The sequence below is a fragment of the Lutra lutra genome, chromosome 3 (assembly GCF_902655055.1).
Source record: "Lutra lutra chromosome 3, mLutLut1.2, whole genome shotgun sequence".
In the NCBI taxonomy this organism is placed as follows: Eukaryota; Metazoa; Chordata; class Mammalia; order Carnivora; family Mustelidae; genus Lutra; species Lutra lutra.
In genome coordinates, this window is record NC_062280.1 from 112,927,577 (window position 1) to 112,942,478 (window position 14,902).

General features: G+C 46.3%; 2 protein-coding genes across 3 annotated transcripts in view; one reads left to right on the forward strand and one right to left on the reverse strand.

Moving 5' to 3' along the window:
• The first annotated feature begins 3,785 nt into the window (after positions 1 to 3,785).
• On the forward strand, positions 3,786 to 4,500 carry SFT2D3 (SFT2 domain containing 3). Its single transcript, XM_047722742.1, has one exon. The coding sequence runs from the start codon at positions 3,844 to 3,846 to the stop codon at positions 4,498 to 4,500; it is 657 nt and encodes a 218-aa protein (XP_047578698.1). The 5' UTR covers positions 3,786 to 3,843.
• Positions 4,501 to 8,093: 3,593 nt separating this feature from the next.
• WDR33 (WD repeat domain 33) overlaps positions 8,094 to 14,902 on the reverse strand; it is a 124,494-nt gene continuing 117,685 nt past the window's right edge. For both annotated transcript variants that reach the window (XM_047722723.1, XM_047722722.1), the window contains 4 exons: positions 12,623 to 12,786; positions 12,433 to 12,525; positions 11,086 to 11,301; positions 8,094 to 8,727 (listed from right to left, as the gene is read on the reverse strand). In XM_047722723.1, coding sequence (XP_047578679.1) covers positions 8,551 to 8,727; positions 11,086 to 11,301; positions 12,433 to 12,525; positions 12,623 to 12,786 — 650 coding nt within the window. In that variant the 3' untranslated portion in view covers positions 8,094 to 8,550. The remainder of the gene's footprint in view (positions 8,728 to 11,085; positions 11,302 to 12,432; positions 12,526 to 12,622; positions 12,787 to 14,902) is intronic.

The following is a 14,902-nucleotide window of genomic DNA, read 5'->3' on the forward strand; positions in this document are numbered from 1 at the left end:
GAAACAACTCAGACCACTGTATCTGGGCCAGAATGAGGGAGGGGAGCGTCATGGGAGAGGTGGTAGAAGGGTGTGGCGGGTGGGAGGGGGTTACAGAAGCAACAAAAGGATATGGTTCCTGTGAAAGCAGGAAAGCACCAGAGGAAGTGAGGGAGCCCCCAGCTATTGTATGAACAGCTAGGAGGCCTGGACCAAAAGGGATACTGAGACAGAGTCCTGGGGCAGGGAGGCGTTGGCCAGCTGGCCAGACCAGAGGAAGGGTCAATCATGGAGCAGACGCAGTGGCCCAGGCACCACATGGACTACCCAAGTAGACCTGCAGGGTGCGAGAGGGTGTGTGACTTCCTGAAACGAGAAGGAAGAGCAGGGTAGCAGTTACAGGTTTTAGGGGTTTTGGAGGAGAAACTGGGAATCAGAAGTTTCATTTTATATGTCATCTTCAAGATGTCTATTGGATATCCAGTGGAGAAGTGAGGGAGGGATCTGCCCAAGGGCTTGCATAAGATGGCTTGCAACAACACAGGGCGCATGCGAAAGAGCAGGAAGGCCTGGGCACCCCATGTAGAGCAAACCCAGGAGAGCTGGGGCCCCGCTGCTTGTACCGTGTACTGTCCTGGAAGCGATGCTCTCAGGAGGGAGGGCACAACTGTGTCATGTCCTGCTGGGACTTTAAGGAGGCTAGGGACTGAAACTTTACCGCACTTGGCCACAGAAATATTTGGTGACCTGGTTGCGAACAATTTTGCGGGCACAAGGGGATGAAGGGGATTCAAGGAAGAATAGGGTTAAGTGGAGACATGGGGTTTCAGATTCTTTAAGTGAATTCTGCTGTAGTAGCTAGAGGGGGGCAGGTATCTAGAGATGGTTTTATTATGTCCTTCTATCAGTGTGGGAACCAACCCTGAACAGGTTTTCTGGTTTTATACAATTCTATTCCCAGGGAGGATCTCCTTATGTTTAAAACTCCATCTCACAACATGTTGTCTTACTCTACCACCAACTTTTGGGGTGACCTCAAGTAGATTAACTTCCCCATATTTCAGTTTTCCCTCATCTGTACAATGAGCAGAACAATCCTGACTTTTACATCTCATAGCTGCAATTGCTCCACTTCCAGGTCAACACTCGTTATTGTCTGTGTTTTGTTTGACAGGAGCCACCACTAATGGCTTTGCCCATGGTAAGTGATCAGGATGAGCACTATTATTACATGTGCAAAAGAATTTCAATCTAAAATGGAACCAGAGGATACGAAATGGATGTGCCCTCAGCAAAACTTAAGAACCAAAAAGAAGAGCACCTGGGTGATTCAGCTGGTTAAGCGTCTGCCTTTGGCTCAGGTCATGATCCCAGGGTCCTGGGATCCAGTCCCACATCAGGCTCCCTGCTCAACCCTACCCCTCTGATGCTCCCCCTGCTTCTGCTCGCTCTCTCTCAAATAAATAAAAACTTTAAAAAAAGAAAAAACTGAAAAGCTGACTTCCTATAAATCCTCGATTCACAGAAGATGGAAACTTATCTCCTGACCAATGAATATCCACAAAGAATCTCTTCCTGGGGTGCCTGGGTGGCTCAGTTGGTGAAGTGTCCAACTCTTGGTTTCAGCTCAGGTCATGACCTCAGGGTCCTGGGATCAAGCCACACACCAGGTTCTGAGCTCTACATGGAGTCTCTCATCCTCTGCCCCTTCCCCAACTCATGCACATACACACACTCTCTAAAATAAATTTTTAAAATCTTTAAGGTAAAAAAAAAAAAAAGGATCTCTCTTTATCCAGAGGCCAGTGAACTTACCATTTGGACTATGGCTGAATTCCCCCATCTTTGCACTCCTTACCATAAATACAGCTCCCCACCCCCAAATCCTCAATGGGAGTAACCTATAGCTTGCTATAGTTTGCATTTCCCAAACTGTAGTTCTTACGCCATTCCCAAATAAACTCAATTTCTGGTAATTCAAGCTTGCCTCAGTTTACCTCTTCAGGTTGCCACAAGTGAGATAACAACCGTAATGTATGTTCAAAAAGAACACTGTATGTCAGGGTTCAACCAGGAAATAGGTATTCAGGGGAATTTAATGGGGAAAGTGGTTACACAGGTTAACAGAAAGGCTGAGAAGCCAGAGATGACAATAGCAGAAAGCCAGGAACACCTACCTCTTCCAAGGGTAGAGGACAAAGCAATGTCACCTGCCCACTGGGTGGTACCAGGTCATGCTGTCATGGGGAAGCCAGTACCAAGGTGATGAGAACAGCCAAAAGAATATACCCTGGCCTCTCTGTGGCAGTGTCTCCAAAGCCAGGTGACAGAGGATTACTGGAAACAGCCTGCAGCAATAGGCACTGCCTCCCATCCCCAGGACAAAGGAAGGAACGGTCTTCTGGAGCAAGGAAGCCAAAGACCCATACAAGAGTAGACTGCTGTGCAACTTACCTGTATTGCACCTCATAATACAAAAGGACTCCTGTGCCATCACATTTAAGTTCACAAGAGGCATTTATAAAGACAAGCAAAAAAGGTGTTTCAATCAATGGCTTCAGGCAGGATCTAGAGCCTTTCAAGCACCTTTACGACACTGGAACTGACAGCTCCATGTATTTGCAGCAGCCTTTAAGGTCCTAGGAAAAGGGACATGAAAGAGACCCTGTGCTCAAGTTACTGGCAAATACATAAACAAGTAAATTTTCACAAATTGGGAAAGGTGAGAACATCAGAAGTAGCTGGAGGCACTGCTCCATCTAAATCTCCAGGAGTAGAAACTACCCAGGCCCAAACAAGTGACACAGAAGCCCTGGAGGAGACCTCAAAAAGGCTCTAAGTAAGAGCAGGATCCCTGGGAGCCACATCAGGACACATCAGGAATTGACTGGAGATCCGGCAAGCTTATCAGTGATCTGCCTGAGTCACTGGGCAGTGACTCACTGCTCTGAGTCACCCAGAGATGTCAGGAGCACAAAAAGGTGAACCAAAAATGTAAAAAATGGGCACCTACAAGTCTTGTACATGGGGCTTGAAGGAGTCAAGAATATTGCCAGGCCTCTGCTGAAAGGGGGAACAGAAGATAAGCTGGTTGGGGGAGGGGGGCTAACTCCTTCATCAACTTCAGTAGCCTTTCCAAAGAAACCACGTTTAAGTCCTGCAGATTTGAACTTTTTTTTTTTTTAAGATTTTATTTATTTATTTGACAGAGAGATCACAAGCAGGCAGAGAGGCAGGCAGAGAGAGAGGAGGAAGCAGGCTCCCTGCTGAGCAGAGAGCCCGATGCGGGGCTCGATCCCAGGACTCCGAGATCATGACCTGAGCCGAAGGCAGCGGCTTAACCCACTGAGCACCCAGGCGCCCCAGATTTGAACTTTTTAAAAGACTAAATTTATTGAGAGGAACTGCAGATTAGCGTACAGTTTTAAGAATAGGGAGAGAGTCCCCCAATGGCGACATCTTGCAAAATTACAGGACGGTATCACAAGCAGGATATTGATACCCATAAGCTCAAGATACTGAACTGTCCCATCACCACCACAAGGGTCCCTCATGTAACCTTTTATAACCACACGCACCCCCTCCTCCAACTAACTTTTAATGCCGACATAACTAATCCAGGCCGTAACAGCGCCCAACGGGAATAACGCCGGGCTCCAAGATGGTCAATGCAGGGGGACGGTAAACCAGTAAACCCGTCTACGGTAGCCGAGCCACCCCAAGTCTGCAGGAAGACAGCCCCGCCTCTTCCGCAGGGGCCGCAGGTCCCACCCCTCCCGCCGTGGGCCTAGCCGCTTCCGCCAGCGACCGAGGAAAACCGGAAGTGGGCACCAGCCCTCGCGTCCCGCGGCCGCTCCGGCCAGCATGGCGGACCTCCACCGCCAGCTGCAGGAGTACCTGGCGCAGGGTAAAGCCGGCGGGCTGACGGCCGCCGAGCCGCTGCTCGCTGCGGAAAAGACTGAGGAGCCCGCGGCGGGGGACGGGCCGGCGGGGGCGTGGCTGGGCCGCGCGGGCCTGCGCTGGACTTGGGCGCCGGGCCCCGCGGAGCCAACGGTGGCGACAGGGCCAGCGTGCTTGCCCAGTGTGACGCGCACACAGCGGCTGGCGGCCAGCGGCGTTTGCCTGCTGCTGGCCGCGCTCTGCTTCGGCCTGGCCGCGCTCTACGCGCCTGTGCTGCTGCTGCGCGCTCGCAAGTTCGCGCTGCTCTGGTCTCTGGGCTCGGCGCTGGCGCTAGTGGGCGGCATGCTGCTGCGGGGCGGCGCGGCGTGCGGGCGCCTGCTGCGCGGCGAGGAGACGCCATCCCGGCCTGCGCTGCTCTACGTGGCCTCGCTGGGCGCCACGCTGTACGCGGCGCTCGGGCTGCGCAGCACGTTGCTCACGGCACTGGGCGCCTGCGTGCAGGTGGGCGCGCTGCTGACCGTGTTGTTCGGGCTCCTGCCCTGGGGCGCAGGCACCGCGCTGCGAGTAGCGCTCGGACGCCTGGCTCCCGGCGCCGGCCTCGCCAAGGCACTGCCGGTGTGAGAACCCCAGGGCTCCCGCCGCCGGAGATGGCGCGGAGCCCTGCCCCGGGACCTGCCGTCGGGGGAGAGCGCGAAGCCTGCCCCGGGATGCGCCGTCGGGAGACCACCGGGAGCCTGCCCAGGGTGCAGCGCGGACCGAGCGGAGCACTGCACCCGCCAGTTTCCCGATCGCGCTGGGTAAAGGCTGCTGCGTTATTGTGCCAGCGAACCTGTCAGCATCTTGGAGCGGCCGTCCTAAAACTGAGACTCGAGCCCGGTTCGGAAGCTCTTCGGTTTCAGCGTTTTCCCGTCTTACTCGGTAGCATGTGCTATAAAACGAGATGTTGTCGTTGACTTGGGGATATGCTGTGAAAAGCTTATGGTAAATTGCTTTTGCGTTAACCGTAGTTTCAGATTGAGCGCAGTAAAAAAAGAATGATTCCTCAGTTTTAATTAGCTGCTCTTGTGGCTCTCCTCAGACTTCTTTTACCTTTTGTCGATTAAAAAAATCCAGTGGTAGATTGTAGTAGGTTAGCTACAATACGCTTTTGTTTTCTTTGGCTTAGAAATTTTTTCCTCATTCATTGAGTGGATTCTTAAGCGTATCAAATGAAACACTAAATTTATCCACCGGCTTTTATTTAAGTACTTTAGTTAAGACGGTTTACCTCGGTTTTTTTATTTTTTTAGTGAAATTGTAAATATGGTGCCTTACAAAATTAAAGATTGGCTCTGTATTAGACCATGAAAGCAATGGACCAAAAAGGGAAATGTCTTCCCCAAGAAGCAGGACATTTCAGTGCTGAGAGGTCCCTGGGCAGAACTTGGGCTGGGGACTCCTGCTGGACGAGAGAATTCTACATCCAAAGTTGTGTATTTGACAGAAACCATGGATTTCTGTAAAGCCTAATTATCATTCCTAGTTTTATTACCTGCTTTTTAAGGTATAATTTACATCTTGTAGGCTAATTCCAATGCACCGTAAGATGCTTTTCCTTTTAGTTTCCTTTTAAATTCAGCATTGACTCTTGTCTCTGACTTTATTGTATATGCTAATGTATTGCCAGAAAGTTCGGACTGGATATTATGATGAGTCCAAAAAACTACATGTTTTGTTAGTAGCTATATATTAACTAGAGAGTGGAGTATTTAGAATTTTTAAATTCTGTGTCAGTGGTTCTCAGTTCACATCAGAATTACTTGAAGAGCAAAACCTCAGATCAGCTCAATCAGAATCTTTGGGGTGGGTGGTAGGGTGGGGGGCAGACCCAGGCATCAGTATTTTTTTAGAGCTCTCCGGATGATTCCATGTTCAGCTAAAGTTGAGAACCACTTTTCTGTGCACTGGATTGCACAATTTGAAAATAATTATTTTCTGGGGCTGGAGTTCACTGTTGCCTAAACAGGTGTGTCAGGCAGCAATGGAGCATTGCCTCTTTGTTCAAAAACAGTTATTTATATTCCTGGATCCTGATCAGTGTCCTAAGCCCTCCCCCAACTTCATGAGGCCCCCAACCCAGTATTCTCTAATTACTGCCCTATTCTGTTATCAGTAAACAGGGTTACTTACCTACCTCAAGAGGAAAACCAAGAGGGTGTTTGTAGTAAAAGCAAATGTACTGTTTTCAGGGAGTGACTGACTTTTGTAACTGGAAAGACTTGGGCCATTGACTGCTCCTTCTGTCCCTCAGTTAAATATCTGTTCTAGTTCTCCATTTCTCTAGAATTTGCACAATGGAAGATTTTACAGTGTTCAGTACATTTTTATGTTGATGCTCTTACATTTTTTAAATTGTTTTCCAAACATTGTCTCAAGAATTCAAACACTGAAAATCTAGCATTTGTAAAATTCAAAGCACAATACCTTGTATGTATTTTGGTAATGATGTTTTAAAATATTCTAAATATTTAGTAAATTACAGTGTAGAGATTTCAGGTTTTTCCTGAAGGAATTGTTTCTCAAAATGTGATCTGGTTATCTGCTTGCTGAGGTACTGTTTTTAAAGTTGAAGCCTAAAATGTTAACATGATAAATTTCTTAACACATCAGTCTCAGAAAAAGGAGCCTAATGTCCATATGGGTTCAGTCCCTGGATCCCATTTTACCTTAATCAGAATTTGATTACAACTTTTTTTTTTCAAGATTTATTTATTTGAGAGACAGAGATCACAAGTAGGCAGAGAGGCAGGCAGAGAGAGAAGGGGGAAGCAGGCTCCCTGTTGAGCAGAGAGCCCAATGCGGGGCTCAATCCCAGGACCCTGGGATCATGACCTGAGCTGAAGGCAGAGGCTTTAACCCACTGAGCCACCCAAGCGCCCCTGATTACAACTTTTTAAGCTGTGCCAGTGGAGGGCAAATAAAGAATATTCCACAAATTTGAAGCCTTCTTGAGCCTCCTAATCATGCGTTTATACTGACATGCCGATAAATGTTTTTAATTTCAAAACAAAGTGAAAATGATTCACTTGGGGGTGCCTGGGTGGCTCAGTGGGTTAAGCCTCTGCCTTCAGCTCAGGTCATGATCTCAGGGTCCTGGGATGGAGCCCCACATCGGGCTCTCTGCTCAACAGGGAGCCTGCTTCCCCCTCCCCCTCTGCCTGCCTCTCTGCCTACTTGTGATCTCTGTCTCTCAAATAAATAAATAAAATCTTTTAAAAAAATGATTCACTTGTAGTCTCTAGGTTTTAACACCCTAAAAAGCTGTGTGTGTGGCTGACATTTTCTCACTGCAGAAATAACTTAGCTTTTACCATGCTTTGTATTAATAGAGAACTAATTAAGAGGTTTTTATATGCTGTCCACCTATGCCAGCATCCCTTGTCTTAAGCAACTGTGAGACTTCCACCACATTTGCCAGGTAAACCTGTCTCCAGTGCTAAAGATGTTAGAGTGGCCACAGAAATATCCTTTGAATAATAAAAGCTTTTTAACAAAATAAGAGTCAGTAGAGAAAATACAGGCTTATCTAACTGAATTTTGGCTTCCAATCCAAACTGGGCCAAATGTTACATTTATTTAAAACTAAAGAAATTTGTTGTGGATGAGAACTTCCTGGCTTTAAGCTAGAACTATCCTTGTCCTTAAATGCTGGTGTAAGAGAAGGTTTTGCAGAATTGTTTTAGGAGCTCCTTGGTTCATTCCTTCTCAACTTAATTTGTGACATGATGTAATCAATCAGTAGGGTGCATGCAGTTAATTTCTGGTTTACCTCAGGTTCCTCTCATCAGAAACAAGGGAATTCAAGTCTAAAGTGTGATTACCAGGAGGGGATGCACCTAAGGGAGAACCCCCACTTGGACAGCCAGAAGATTTTTTTTCTTCAGAGTATAATTTCCCACCTGCCATAGCAGGTGGTAACTAAGGCTTTGAATCTACTTTAAACACCTTAATAGTTTCAAAGTATCTCACTCTGTTACAAAAATAAGTGTAACAGAATGGGTAGATGAGAATTTAAGACAAAGTACAGGGATGAAATTAACTTAGATGGCTCAGAGGTACCCACCAACTGTGCACATAAATAGAAGCAATAATTATATCCCCCTCTCAGCTGACCGGATGCAGTAGAAACAAAGGGTTTCCTTAAGGCAAGCACGCCACAACTAGTTTTCTGTTAATTCTTGCGTAAATCACATTCTGTATTCATACAAAAACAACTTAATGTTTTTTCTCTGACAAACTGTACATATAGAAACAAATTTCCAATTGGACATGAACTTAAATTTGTGGAGGTGCTCCATGTCTCATGACACTTTAAAAAAAAAAAAAAAAGATTCCAGCTTTTATCTTCACAAAACAATGGGAGTTAGGGCAGTGAGGGTGGACAAGACAGAACAAAGCCAGCTACTCTGGATAGCCAGCAGCAGTCTCTTCATCTTGAAGACCTCATTAGGGGCTCCTGGGATGCAGCTGCCCCAGAAAAAGTTCAGGGCTACATGGTGCAGGCTTCCTTTTGTTTGTCTTGGTAAGTCCACAAGAAGTTCTTAAATACTGTCCGGAGAGGCCTCATGGGATTCAGCTTCTACCGACCCCTTCCACCACCCCTTGAAGTTCCTCGCCTTGGTGGGCCAGAGTTCATGTTACTCCCTCTACCCCAGTTACTGCCACTTCGGCCCCCTCTGGAAGGAGTACCGCTGCCTGGAGGGCCCCCAAAAGGTTCATCTCTGTGGTAGCTGTCATGGTGGTCTCCATCCAAGGAGCTGGAACGCCCGGATTTTGGCACTCTCTGGGAAGGTCCTGGGCCCCCTCGGCCTAAAATGAATCAAAATAATTTCATGTTACTTTCTTTTATATCAGAGACCGTTAATTAGTAACTTCCAGCACAAGCTCAATAACGCAGTGGAATGTTCTGGGTCTTAAAATAGTTCTGAGGATATCAGCAGTATCATTCAGAGCATTAACAGCTGTGCCTCCACCCTCTAGTCAATGACTATCTCATTCCCACCCAGGTGACCAGACATGTTCCCAGAGGCTGTGTGATAGAAATGATGGGAAACCCAGAAGTGAACTTGGAGCACCTCTGGGAGTCACAGACCACACGGGGCCATGTCTCTACTTGAGCAAGTGCATCTTCAACCTCCTATGCCAGTGGGGGTTTGGGGGGGTGGGCAAGGGGGGTGTTACTCTGTTGTGGGGGAAGGCTTGAAAAGCACAGACTGGACTTTGGAAGCAACTAAGATAAACTGAGGGCTTTGGAGGGGAGGGAGTGGGGGGATGGGTGAGCCTGGTGGCGGGTATTAAGGAGGGCAAGTATTGCATGGAGCACTGGGTGTGGTGTATAAACAATGAATCTTGGAACACTGAAAAAATTAAAAAACAACAAACTGCTGGTGTTAATTACAATGGGTCTTACTATCATTCCACAACTATGTGGCATTTTTTGTTTTCCTTTCAAATAGTGAAATAAAGTACTTCTTTAAACACAAAAGCATTAAAAAAAAAAAACCAACCACCTAGCTTTTAGAATTATTTCTCCCAGGGACAGTTTTATTTGTTCCACACTTGGACACACAAATCTTTTTAAGTATATTAGAATTCTGACTTAAAATTTTCTCATGAGCTAACAGGATTTGGCCGTATCTCCCATAATATACTACCAGAAGACTGTTGCTGACTTTGTCTTAACCTTTTTTTTAAGATTTTATTTATATATTTATTTGAGAGAGAGAAACAAATAGTGACAAATATCAAGAGAGAGCACAAGCGTGGGGGAGAGGGAGAAGCAGGCTCCCACCAAACAGGGAGCCTGACATGGGGCTCAATCCCAGGACCCCAGGATCATGACCCAAGCCAAAGGCAGATGCTTAACCACTGAGCAACCCAGGTGCCCTATTTTTGTCTTAACTTGTTTGTTTGTTTGTTTTTAAGATTTTATTTATTTGACACAGAGAGTGATCACAAGGAGGCAGAGAGAGGGGTAAGCAGGCTCTCTGCCGAGCAGAGAGCCCGATGTGGGCCTCGATCCCAGGATCCTGAGATCATGACCTGAGCTGAAGGCGGACGCTTAACCCACTAAGCCACCCAGGTGCCCTCTGTCTTAACTTTCTTAGTGGAATTTGAATCTAGGTAAAACAAGGTGGTTCGGAAAGCTAGCCAAAGGAAAAATGTTGACTGCTTTTCCTATAAAGGTAGCCTAGGCCCACCTGAAGATACCTGGGCAGAGAAGATGTCACCTAGGAAGTCACTTCCACACCAGCCATGTGGCCTTGGCTAGGACCTACACAGGTGTCCTGAGTGCCCATACTGACCAGCGACAACATGTGTATGCTTAGGTGGTGAGATCTACTGGTGACATGAGGTAGTTTCTGAGAGTTTTGCTTTGAGAAGAACCAAACCATCACCAAAAATGAAAAGCAAAACTTTGTAATGAAGAGATTATAAACATGAGGCAGGTTAACTAGGCCTGCTTTCTAGCAGCCTCCAAACTAAGATAAAGGCTGTGGCCCAGCCTAACCTGAGACCACAGGGTGGCTCCTGCTCCTGGCTGGAAGTTAGTGCTACCTCTAAAAGATCCAAAATCTCAAGCTGTAGAAATAATGTACTGCCCCCCTAAAAACAACCCCTTCCAGACCATATTCCTCAAAGTCTTTGTGACTCTGGGCATTAGCAGTTCCTCCCGGACCCAGGCTAAAACAAAACACAGCACCTGGAAAGACAGTTTTTCCTGTCACTGAGGACACCCTTGAGGGCTAAGAGTAGCCAGTGGTGAAGAGCATGTGTACCAATGAAAGCAGGAGTCTCTCTCCTGCTCTGGGGCACTTTGACAAAGAGTTGGAAAGGAACACTTGAATGAACCAGGGAAGGGAATTCTTGGAAGCATGTGGAGGAGGCTGAGCTTGTAGTCACCTGAGTAAAGGGTCTGACTGGCTACGGTGTGAGCCCAAACAAGCTGCATTTGCACCATACTTGGGAACATGCGCCATGGCACAGCCTAAGCCCTACAGGGTAGAAATGGAGAAAGGACCCTGGATATCCTGTCAGTAACAGATGGAACAGGATCACAGGGATGCAGGTGTCCTGGCAATGAGGCCTCGCATGGTCCCTGCAGCTTTCTTGGCAGAACTGTGGCATCCACAGCTCCTAGAACTGTTGTCACTGGCCTCCACTTACCTTTACCTCCTCGATCCTCAGAAGGACCCCCTGGGGCTTCCATTTCTCTGTGCTCTGAGGTCCCTGGCCCATCATGCCAGGGACGCTTTCGGGGTGGCAAGGATGCCATGTCCATGCCCTGGAGAGAAGAGGAACGTTCTCTGCTAGCTGGGGAATGACCATCGTGAGGGGGATGATCAGGGCGAGGAGCATCACGGAAATGTTCATGACCTGGACCTGAAACAGGAAACACAAGGTCACAAGGCTAAGAATCTGCAATCCTATATTGAAGTACAGTGGTGACCAAAAGGAGATAGATTATATTGTTAAGAATAAGTAGCCATGGGGCGCCTGGGTGGCTCAGGCACCTGAGCATCTGACTCTTGGTTTTGGCTCAGGTCATGACCTCAGCACTGTGAAACTGAGCCTGGCATAGGGCTCTACACTCAGCTCAGAGTCTGCTTGGGATTCTCTCTCTCCCTCTCCCTCTGCCCCTCCTGCTCATACTCTATCTCTCTCTAGAACAAATAAAAGTGTAAAAAATAATATTAAATGGATAAATAGAATAGCAACTTGAGAACCAATGTTTATTCATGCAAGAAACATTTGCAAACCCACCAGAGGCCTGGTCAAGTCACATCATGAGTACATGAAAAAGGTCAAGACTTGATTAGAAATCAAAAGACCTCTTAAAATAAGAGACAGGTAAGGTCCAAAATAGTATTCTCATACTTTTTAGTCTTAGAATGTTTTTATACTCTTAAAAATTATTGAGATTTAGGGGCGCCTGGGTGGCTCAGTGGGTTAAGCCTCCACCTTCGGCTTGGGTCATGATCTCAGGGTCCTGGGATCGAGCCCCGCATCGGGGTCTCTGCTCAGCAGGAAGCCTGCTTTCCCCCATCTCTCTGCCTCTCTGCCTACCTGTGATCTCTCTCTCTCTCTGTCAAACAAATAAATAAAATCTTTTTAAAAAAATTATTGAGATTTAATTTATGAGACATATCTAATAATATTTGCCAAATTAGCAATTAAAACTGAGAAAACTTCAATTCTTTTAACTGTACTTTCCAAGAACAAAATAATTTAGTGAAAGGAGCAGTACTGTTTTCTACTTAGGCAAATCCGTCTGATGTCTGGCTCAGAAGAAGAAACCTGGACTCTCCCAGCTATTTCTGCATTCAGTCTACCACAATAAATTGCTGCTGACCAGAGGATCTGCGGACAGTCCAGCTGAGATGTGGACTCATAGAGATACAAGTCAGAAAACAGAGGACTTTGGTGAACACCCATCCCCAGGGGTCCTTGGACCACACTCTGGGAACTGCTGGGCTCAAATCTCCAGAAGCCATAGCAGTTGTCCTTCCTTACCTGGCTCTCTATTTCCATCCCAGGAGTCTGGTTTCCGTCCTCCTTCAAAGCGAGGGAACTCATCAGGAGTGGGGAGTAAACCCTTCCTTCCTCCTACACAACACAACAACATACCACACTCACAGACTATTTCATGTATATCCCCAACAACCCGTCCTTGCTAGAATCAGTGTCCTCAGGACACGCTCACCTCGTGGGGTACCCCGACCTCGACCTCTGAGATCTCTTCCTCGGGCTGCTTCATCAGAAGGATCAAAATTCTCCTCTGGACCAAAGTCCTCAGGACCAGGAAAACTGTCCCTTCCTCTGGGAGGGGCACGGCCCTCATGTCTTGGGGGTGCTCCTCTTCTAAAGCTGTCAGGAAAAAAAACAGCAAAATACCCTCCTAATGGAATACAGCTCTGAGTTCCTGTTTCAAAAAAGCATATAGTATAAGAAAATATGATATTCATGTTAAATGGGAGAAAAAATTATGTATTTTTTTAAGCACACATATAATCCCAATATTACAGGCAAAAACAGGCAGGAAGGTAAATGTAGGGTTGTGTTCATTTTCTCCTAAAGCTTTTATGAAGAATAATAGCAGTCAATAAGTTTTAAGTGCTAATAATCATGCCAAGTGCTTCACATATATTATTTTATTTTATCCTCACCACCACCACATCATTAACTCCATTCTACCCATGAGTACACTGAGGCACAGAGAGGTGAAGTCATTTATTTAAGGACACACAATAAGTCTTGGGATTTGAACTCAGCCAGTCTTGACTCCAGCCCAGGCTTTTTACCACTGCCTCCCAAATATTTTTCATTATCATTTACATTTTTATAATGAACATTTATTAGTTATAATAAGAAAAAGCGGGGTAGGGGCACCTGGGTGGCTCAATGGATTAAAGCCTCTGCCTTCAGCTCAGGTCATGATCCCATGGTCCTGGGATTGAGCCCCGCATCGGGCTCTCTGCTCAGCAGGGGGCCTGCTTACTCCTCTCTCTCTGCCTGCCTCTCTGCCTACTTCTGATCTCTGTCTGTCAAATAAATAAATAAAATCTTTAAAAAAAAAAAAAGCGGTGTACAGATTCATACCTGCCAACTATACCAAAATCCCTCAGGAGCACCTGCTCTCCCATCTGCCCAGCTCACAGCCTGCAAGCAGCTAGCCATGAACATCACCCAAAGAACCCCTCCACAGCTGACTGCTGTACAGGCAGGCACTTGGTATACATGCAGTCCCCCCACTGGCTAGCTGGCAGCCTGGGGCCCTGGTTGGTTGTCAGGTTCACTGTCCCTCAGGATTCTAGACTGGAGGTGGAATTGGCCAGGAGTACTGCCAAAGCACAGCCATTGCGAGGGAGTACCCAAGCCAGAGGAGGCCTCTGGGAAAGCAGAAAAGGGGCCTCCAAGTAGGAAAGGTACATGAGCACAAAGAGAAAGGCCTTAGGGCTGGAGAAAGGATCAGAAGGAGCAAGGGCATGAGGCCAGTCTGCGCAAGTGGCCACGCCTTCCGCTTTTTCTTGAGTCTCCATTTAGTCATCTTTTATTCCAATGATTCACTTCACAAAATTTCAAACTTATAGCAAAGTTGAAAGAAGAGAACAACAAATATTTATGTGTCCATCTATGTTTGTTTGTTTAATCAGTTCTTAACATATACTGCCACACGTGCCTCTTCTCTCTCACATCTATTTAACAAATCCAGCTTTTAAACCATTTCAAAATCAGCTGCCAACAACATGAACCTCATCCATAATAATACCTCAGTACATTTCTTCTAAGAACAAGGATTTTCTCCTACATAATACTATTACTACTCGAATAACATGATATTATATAATATAATCCAATTCAAACTTCTCCAGTTGTCCTCAAAATGTCCTTTACAGTTGTTTTTAAATACAGATTTCAATCCCAATCATATACTGTTATTAATGGCCATGTCTCTTTGTCTACTTTATCTAGAACCCTTCTATAGTTTATCTTTCATGACCCTGATGTGTTTGAAGGATCCATGCAGCTATTTTAAAGAATGTACCACAATTTGAATTTATCTGATTATTTCCTCATGATTAGACTCAGGTTAAACCTTTTTAACAAGACTGCTTATACCCTCTCACAGATGCCAGTCTGTCTCCCTGTTTATGATGTAAAAGTGATGTGGGGACCAAATTTCACTGTAGCAAAGGTATACTTTGTTTCCTTCACAATTAAGTAATCTGTGGGTTATGTTTTGGCACAATGAGAATATCCTACTTCCCCCCGATCTTCTTTTTTTTTTTTTTAGGGTTTTTTTTTTTAAGATTTTATTTATTTATTTGCCAGAGAGAGAGGAGCGAGAGTGAGTACAGGCAGACAGAGTGGCAGGCAGAGGCAGAAGGAGAAGCAGGCTCCCTGCCAAGCAAGGAGCCTGATGTGGGACTCGATCCCAGGATACTGGGATCATGACCCGAGCGGAAGGCAGCTGCTTAACCAA

Coding starts and splice junctions, on each gene's coding strand:
- SFT2D3 (XM_047722742.1), top strand. CDS start 3,844: ATGGCGGACCTCCACCGCCAGCTGCAGGAGTACCTGGCGCAGGGTAAA.